General features: G+C 34.1%; 1 protein-coding gene across 1 annotated transcript in view; it reads left to right on the top strand.

Moving 5' to 3' along the window:
- Positions 1 to 8,894, top strand: part of LOC129232253 (pancreatic lipase-related protein 2-like) — a gene marked incomplete at its 3' end in the record, with an annotated part of 33,311 nt that extends 24,417 nt beyond the window's left edge. The window contains exons 4-6 of the mRNA XM_054866460.1: positions 4,526 to 4,636; positions 6,071 to 6,193; positions 8,619 to 8,894. Of these exons, the coding sequence (XP_054722435.1) occupies positions 4,526 to 4,636; positions 6,071 to 6,193; positions 8,619 to 8,894 (510 nt within the window). The remainder of the gene's footprint in view (positions 1 to 4,525; positions 4,637 to 6,070; positions 6,194 to 8,618) is intronic.
- Between the last annotated feature and the right edge of the window lie 217 nt (positions 8,895 to 9,111).

The raw sequence follows: 9,111 nt of genomic DNA on the forward strand, positions 1-9,111 counted from the left end.
TTGGCACAAAGTTAGTTTGTAGCATGGGGGTGTGCACCTCGAAGCGATTTTTCGAAAATTCGATGTGGTTCTTTTTTTATTCCAATTTTAAGAAAAAAACTATCATAAATTACGAAATTATCATAACGTGGAACCGTAACATGGGCACAAGCCAATTGGCGATAAACGAAATTATCATAACGTGGAACTTTAACGTCGGTACAAGCCAATTGGCGAGAAAATTCACCATACATTATTTGTAAATATACAGGCGAACCAAAACACCTTTAATTTTTCTATTACGGGCGAAGTCGTGCGGGTGCCACTAGTTATCTTTACTAATAATAAAGCTGAAAGTCTCTCTGTCCGGAGGATGTCTGGATGTCTGTAGGATGTCTGTAGGATATCTGTAGGATGTCTGTGACGCGCATAGCGCCTAAACCGTTCGGCCAATTTTCATGAAATTTGGCACAAAGTTAGTATGTAGCATGGGGGTGTGCACCTCGAAGCGATTTTTCGAACATTCGATGTGGTTCTTTTTTTATTCCAATTTTAAGAAAAAAAATATGATAAAATACGAAATTATCATAACGTGGAACTGTAACGTGGGTGCAAGCCAATTGGCGAGAAAATTCACCATACATTATTTGTAAATATACAGGCGAACCAAAAGACCTTTTAATTTTTCTATTACGGGCAAAGCCGTGCGGGTTCCACTAGCTAATAATAAAGCTGAAAGTCTCTCTGTCCGGAGGATGTCTGGATGTCTGGATGTCTGTAGGATATCTGTAGGATGTCTGTAGGATGTCTGTGACGCGCATAGCGCCTAGACCGTTCGGCCGATTTTCATGAAATTTGGCACAAAGTTAGTATGTAGCATGGGGGTGTGCACCTCGAAGTGATTTTTCGAAAATTCGATTTTGTTCTTTTTCTATTCCAATTTTAAGAACAAAAAAATATCATAAGATGAACGAGTCAATTACGAAATTATCATAACGTGGAACCGTAACATGGGCACAAGCCAATGGGCGAGATACGAAATGATCATAACGTGGAACCGTAACGTGGGCACTAGCCAATTGGCGAGAAAATTCACCACACATCATTTGTAAATATACAGGCGAACCAGAAGACCTTTTAATTTGCTATTACGGGCGAAGCCGTGCGGGTACCACTAGTTATTAGTAAAGATAAAGATAAAGAAATTGAAATATTTATTGTTGTTTATATATTTTTGAAAAAACATTTATTCCTTTTTTTATTTATTTTTTGGTAGCAGGGGAAAAAAACGAACGATTTTTTTTTTTTTGGTGTGACGTATTTATTTTAATGAGCATATTAATTTTAATTCTTTTTTTTTTCTTTTTGAAAGCGGTTGAAGATTTCTTTTAATGGAAAAAAAAATTTATTAGTTGCTTTGTTGAAAAGTGGCTTCTACTTTATTTGTTTGTTTATTTATTTTTTACACATCTAATTCTTTAGATGAGCGAGGCATAGTTTATTCCTAGAAAGCAGCCTTAAGTATTAAAAATTATGTTTGAAATAATTTGCGCTTTTAGCCAATTTTGAGAATATTGATAAGATACTAGAAAGTTGATATTGGCATACGGGAAAGTAGGCTCGTTTAGTTTTAGACGGAACTTCTTGTTTAATATCAGGAAAATGTTTGCAAGAGTAAGAAGGGAGAAGGATCCTTCAACTCTCTGACAATCTTAGCAATTTATACCCGTTTGATTTTTTTTTTTTCGCCATCGGCAATCAGCCATTTGAAGAAAAACAATCGGCCATCGGACATCGGGCATCTTTAAACAATCGGCCAACAATCGGCATCGGCCCATCGGCCAAAAAATGCCATCGGTCGAGCCCTGTCGGTATCGACAACTTTTTATCAACTTGACAAATTTAATTTCAAATTAATTTAGTAAAAATAAAAATGCTTAAAAATACCTGAAAAAAAATTATACTTACTCTATGTTAGGAACTTATTGAGAGAAAATAGGAACTCTCATCAACTTTGCTACACCTCTCAAAACCAAGCGCCAAATTTTCACGCACCAGTGTGAGAAGCAGCACCAGGAGCGTGACAAAAGGAGTTTCATCAAAGGTTATCTAAAATTTAACTTTTAGTAATAAAGAAAGAACTGTAACCTTAATCAAAAAGTATGTTTAATGCATGGCAAAACAAAATCTATGTAAAACCTCATTTAACGGACTCTCCCAAATAACGAACATCTCTTCGAGTCCCACTCCCTTTATATAGGTTTCTTCATATTATTCACTCTGAATAGCTAACTCTGTGAATAATAAACAGTTATTTTAACATTAAAAAAAAAAAAAAAGAATTGCTATGCTAAAATTCTAAACCAACAAATTAATTACAATTTTCACATAAAGTTCTATTGTTTGGTATATCTAATTATAAAATTAAAAAAAAAAGTATTTACCTAATTCTAGAAAAATGTGATCTAATTCGTCTAAGCCAGAAATTTAAGGCAACTTAAAATTTACTTACTCGATCAACATTAAAATTAAAAAAATGTATTCGCAACTCCAATAAACTATAGGGGGCGCTCCAGCCACTGTCTAATGTCGGATGAAAAAAGTAAAACAAACAAATGCCGTAACTTATAACTTGCTTAGTATTGTTGATCCCCGCAAGGTAGCGTATTCGAGCTCTGGAGTTGCGAATACTAATAATTCCGTTCCTTTAATTTCAAGTCAGGCTATAGGGTGATAACTTACTGAAAATACCACTCCCTTGCCTTCAATCTTAGAGTTGAACCGAACCATTGCTTCGGTCACTCGTCTGGTCAGTGATAATTTTATATCAGCTACCAGTTTGTTTGGCACTTTTGGCTTCTTTAAGAGGTTTTCCACCTCCAGCTTAGTCACTTCCTATGCCGGGCTGATGAGTGCTAATGAGCACGAAACTGCAGTTTTCGGCTGGAATGACTGAGTTGGAGGTGTATTTCATGTATTTCTGCCTTAGCCCGGGCTAAAGGGCGGTAACTTACTGAAAATTTAGCTTATAGTTCCTAGGGCTGTAAGTTTTTATGGTAAAAACTATACTCTACCGGTAGAAAAATCAGTGCGCGATACTTTCTTTTCTCGGACTGTACATTGATTTTTCATTAGAGTAGTTTTTTACCATTTCAGCACAGAGCCCTTGGTGCGGCTGATTAATCGTTCAACATCAGACTGCACCATCTCTATGTAGCTTTGGTTTCTTTAGATAGACTACAACACCTGGGATTTCATTTTAACGAAATTTTTATCGGTATTGTATCAAACTGATACTGGATGTATATATATATATATATATATATATATATATATATATATATATATATATATATATATATATATATATATATATATATATATATATATATATATATATACATCCCATATTAACTGAGGAGTAATTTATCAAAAGATAACATATCCACTTTTTGGAAAAACTCATTTTGTGACATTTTCTAAATCTTTCAGATGACCTTAATCGAATCACTTACTTTCAAGAAGTCCAAACGTTTCAAATTCTTCAGTGTAAAGTTTTACTTTTTGATCAAAAGGTAACAAATCCGTCCTCTACACATTTTATTTTTAACAGAAGGGGACATATCCTGAATGAATCTGTAGTTCGAAAAAATTTTAGTTCAGAAGATTACATGTCCAAAATCTTCAAATGTTAATCCACTAGTTTTGGGTTCAAGTACTTTGATAAGAGAATATGAGAAAGTGAAGTATTAATGGTTTTGGTAAAATTGAGGTTGTCAACATTTAGGTTTTCGTTCAAAAGGGTTTTCGTTCACATATCCAAAATTAAGATGGCGATATCTCCTTGTTTTTCTTTTCATGTAAACATTTCTCACTCTGTACTCTTGCTGTGCATTTGTGCTCAATTCTGTGTACAGAAAAAATGACAAAACTATTACGCTTTTATCCTAATTCGTTTTTTTCACCCCCTGAAAATTTTTGGAAAATGGATATGTTCCCTTTTGATAAATCAGTCCTCAATTGTGCTACATTTTTTTTTATTTTAAAAAACAGTGAAATACTTTAGAAAAAGTTGCAGAAAAAACTTATCGTAACTTTTCGTACGTTGCCGAAAACATTTAATTTGAAACACGTGTTAATTTCATACTTATGAAAAATTGTTGCAGCACGACACGACGCCTCTTTTACAAATGGAAACAGTTGTAAAGTTTTCGTTCTGAAAAGAAAGGCTCGCTTTATATACCTTTATGCTCTTGATAGAGGACTAATAAATTTTGGGGACCTTCAATTCTACAATCATGAATTTTGTTAAATTTCAGTTCGTTAACCATGGAACATGGAATCGTTTCGAAAAATATGAACAAAATACTCTATCAAGTAATCCTTGATGGCGAAATGTTTAATCTATCAAAAATATTCAATATTTTTATCGTTTAGGAACAGTGATTTCTCTGCTAATCGTTCTGAATCTTTCAATTTAGAAGCACACAGTAACAATGGTTCTAGTTAACTCCAGTAAGTAACATTCATTTCTTTTGCCAAATAGCATTAGATCCAGCTTTGTCTCCATTTCAAAATAAATCAAAAGAAGAGAGGTTGGATTCCTCAGACGCACATCTTGTGGACGTCATCCATACAAACGGGGGCACTGAATATGGTATGTTACTTTTCATGATGACTTCTTTTTAAAAGCTTTTACTTGTTCTTACTCTGTCCTTTTAATTTGAGTGGTTGGGTGGGGCAAGTTTTCTAATCGTTGCAAGAACGATTACACCTCGATTCTTGTCTATTTCAGTCTGATGAATCCATAACAAGGACAAAACTGCAGTCTCTTGATGGCATAACCGGGCTATCGGTATATTGCATAGGTATACATTTCTAATCTAGCAGTTTTCAATAAGCAACACCAAGATTTTTTTCTTTCTTTCTAAGGAGGTTGCTGTATTAGAGTTTTTTTTGCCTTATGCAGACTTAGTACGAGCAATCTTAGTATGACCATATGGCATCCAACCTTTCATATGCACCATTAAGGAGCGGTTGTCAATGTTTTGACGTCCAGTCGAACACCAGATGGCGGCACCTGTGCTCTCTTCGATGCGAAACTGAACTGGGGAATTTAATTTTGCACAGGATATTCGAAGCCAAACTAATACCCAAGAGATCTTTTAAAAACCGCATAATCATACGACATGGGCATTGTCGATTTTCTGCATCTCGAAAATCGACTGACTGGCCACTTGTGTCAGAACCCGGGACTAAAGACGCACGAGGTCAGCGCAACTTCTTACCACCACGCCACATAGCGGACGCCAATATTTTTTTTAAACACGCATTTTTTCAATAATGCTTTTTAAATATAATTGTTGACAAATTTTCTGATTCTATTAACTGGTAGTCACTGCTTGTCGTCCTTATCGCCGTCAAAGGAAAAATGGAAGAATTATTGTTCATTATTGCAATATTTGCGCTAATTACAGCTTTTTATTTGAGCTTATGTCAAGGATCTCACCGACTTATGATATTACAAAAAATTTCAAACTTTGCCTACATAACAAATTGTGTTAACCAGTATTTTGGGTTCAACTATAAAAATTCGAAATCGTCAAGCAAAATTCGCTGAATAAAGTAAGTTTTGGGCAGGTCACAGTGACCTCTCGTAACCTCCCATCAGGGCTCCTGGAAAAGGAGCTGATTCGCTTTTGATATCAACCACTGAAAAAAGGGTTGCGCAATCGTATTTTTTCTCCTTTTATTTGAACTAAAGACAAGAATCGCAGCAACTTGGCAACGATAATACTACAAAATTTGAACTTAAGACAAAACATGTCAGCAGATCTTGCCTACTATGTTGCCCTAATAGGCAAATTTGAGTTGTCGTTGCAAGAATACATAAAACCGAAAGCATAGAAGAAAGTTTTATAATGAGGCTGAACATGATGGTTTCTTTCTAATTACCATTTGTATCATATTCATTAAAAGTCAAACACAATTTTCTTCGAAATTAAATGAAATTATATGATTTGTAGACTTAGCTTCGTAAAGTACTTATGATTATTTTTTATTTAATAGAAAATTAATATGAATTTTTAAGGAAAAGTGCTCGGCGACATCAACCCTCTGGGCCATGCAGATTTTTACCCAAACGGTGGAACGAAGCAAGAAAGTTGCAGAGGACTCATTGTAAAGTCTTACTTGTCTTTAGATTTTCTTTATGGTAAGTTAATTACTTAAAAAATTCTACTGAAATTTCTGTATTGAAAACCTGAATTTTTTTATGAAAGAAAGATCCTGCCTTTTCCATCATTTTAACTGTTACGCAGTGAATTGTTCCTTGACGAATCTCAAAGAACAATAAATCTGAAGACTGAAAATAGTTCTGAGAAAGGTAGCTATAGACAAAGTTGTACTTTGAACTAAACTTAAACACTTAATTTTCTTGAGGAATTCATTGTTGAGCAATCAAAAATGCTTATTGATCTCACTTCACCCGGTAAACGTCTTTTAAACCATTGTCTTCGTGATTACGATAAAGGCAAATCACGTAAAAATTAACAAATGTAAAAACAAATTTCTATGCTGTTTTGTTGGGATTGATAGAGAGTTACAAAACAAATAAGGTATCAAAAAATTCAGAACTTTTCAAAAAACTCAGTTGTCTGTATAGGACTGTAATTGACAATTATGTTAATTAAATTGCTAATTAAATGAGCAATTAATATTCTTTCGCAAATTTGGGAATGATAACGTATTTGCGCATCTAAAACGTCGATATCAATCAAATCAGCAGATTTTTTTTGCGTAAGTCGCACTTGAACTTCTGAGATAGCTGGGAGTAAAGTTACAAATGGTTTAACATGAATTCTAAAGGCTATCCTCAATCAATATCATTAACTGTTTCTCTTCTTCTTTGATTTTTTATATTGAATTTTATCTTCTGTGCGAACCAATTAGTAATGAAAGAACAAAAAATTCCATCTCGATCATTTGCTGTTCATTCCTTCGGGAAAAAGAATAAAGCACTTCGAATTTCCTTTATTTTTGGTTGCCAAAAAGTAATTTAAATAAAAAATTTCCAATACGGCCCTTGGGACATATGAATCAACTTCGCTGAAAGTAAACATAATAATACAACTTGCAAACAATGTTTACCCTTTTACCAAAAAACGATTCATATGTGACACGCGAATAGGTAGAAAAATAACGCCTCGGATTTTTTTCCCCCGTTGCAAAAAAAGAAAAAAAAAAAAAAAGAGGTCCGCCTAGTTAAATAATTTTTATGAAAAGTAAAATCATTTGCTGTTCATTCCTTCGGGTAAAGAATATAGCACTTCGAATTTCCTTTATTTTTGGTTGCCAAAAAGTAATTTAAATAAAAAATTTCCAATTTTAACAATCATTATTTCACAATAAAAACTTTGCGCTTTAAATTCCCTTCATTTTATTCATTCATCTGACTTGCGTCAATATTAAGTCTACGAGAAATGGTATTTTGATTTTTATAAATAACTTTACTATTTCTCAAAAACAAAAACTAAGAGTATATTCAGAGTTTGCTCAATTTTCTGGTACTAAAAAATGATTTTTAGACAGATTTTGTTCCTTAGTCAAGAAAGAAGGTTCTTTTTGTACATGCTCTTCTTCCAACAAAGTTTGTTTGATAAACCCGCCTTTAAGCTCGAGATCTATGTTTCTATATTTGCCAAAAAATTCCCCGTATGCGCTAATGTTATTTATTTATTTATTTATTTATTTGAACTGTTAAAAATTGAGCGGAAAATTGTTCAAATCAAAAAATTAACTCTGTGAATTACTGTCCGACCATCACGAGAAAAGTCACCGCCAAAATGTCTGCGCCTGTCTACTGCTATAGTAACAAGGCGCGTCTCATTTTTCCAAGGGAAGCTTAACATGTTCGGAAAACCGCGACGACTGCACAAATGAAAGCAGACGAGTGGCGAAATGGCGCCATAAAACCTTCCTGCTAATAATAACCCTTGCAAAACTTGATGTACTGTTTGACCACGGATTGTATGTAATTTGGCAATCGGCCAAGTAAAGACGATTCCATCTGAATGAATCTGGCAGGGGAGAAGGGAAAATAGCGATGGGATATTGATTCACGCGTTTTTTAATGTCACTAGTGTTTTATTCATTTATTGCATTCTCTAAAACAAAATAAGGGTAAACATAAATAGTTACTATGGAAACAGCAAAAATAAAATAAAATGTTTTCATTTCGTTCGGGAATGTAAAAGCAAAGTGGTAAGCTGAAAAAACTATGTTGTGAATAAATAAATATAAAAATTCGTTCAAATCGAAGGCTTCAAAGATAAGATAAATATAAATAAATGCCGGATGTTTTTTCATCCGTATGCTCATTTCTTTTGCATTGAAAAAGACGTTCTTTGTAACGCCAAAACACGTGTCTGCAGTAATCTGCAAGTTGTTCTTTTGACGTTATCTTACTTTATTTCTTCAAGGGTTATTACGGGAGGACAGACAGGCAGACCAGATTGTCAGATAATTTGTCAGAAGCGAGTTCAAGTTTATACTGTTTTTTTTCCCTATTTATTTTTAAAGTTTCGCAATACTCTTCATCTCATCTAAGATTTTAATTGCACAATTTAATATTTTTGTAGCCACGATATCCTTAGTGCCAAGGATATGCAGTCATATGCAAGCAGTGCAATACTACAAAGCAAGCATAAATCCTAAGAGCTGTGAGTTCGTTGGAGTTCAATGTCCAGACTACGAGAGCTTCTCATCAGGAAGGTGCACGGCCTGCCATAAAGACTTTGAAAATTGTGCAGTTATGGGTATGAACCATGAAGACTACTACAGCAAGAGGAATATTACGAACTCAAAGCTGCCCCGAAAGTTTTATCTCAACACTGCAATGCGATATCCTTACTGTGGTGAGTTATTCTGACCTTGTTTATAATAACTCGATTACGTGAATCAAAAAAAGAAGTATAACTTTGGTCAATTTTTTATTCAGCCCTTTCCGACGCGAGTCATTAAAATTTTTGAAATCTAACGAAACGAGTATGTTGTGGCCATCACGACACTTTCTTCTATAGTTTTCTTTTTTTTTCTGATCCCTCCCCATGCTTGACGAGGAAGCAATATTTC

Source organism: Uloborus diversus, unplaced genomic scaffold (assembly GCF_026930045.1).
Source record: "Uloborus diversus isolate 005 unplaced genomic scaffold, Udiv.v.3.1 scaffold_1118, whole genome shotgun sequence".
Lineage (NCBI taxonomy): Eukaryota > Metazoa > Arthropoda > Arachnida > Araneae > Uloboridae > Uloborus > Uloborus diversus.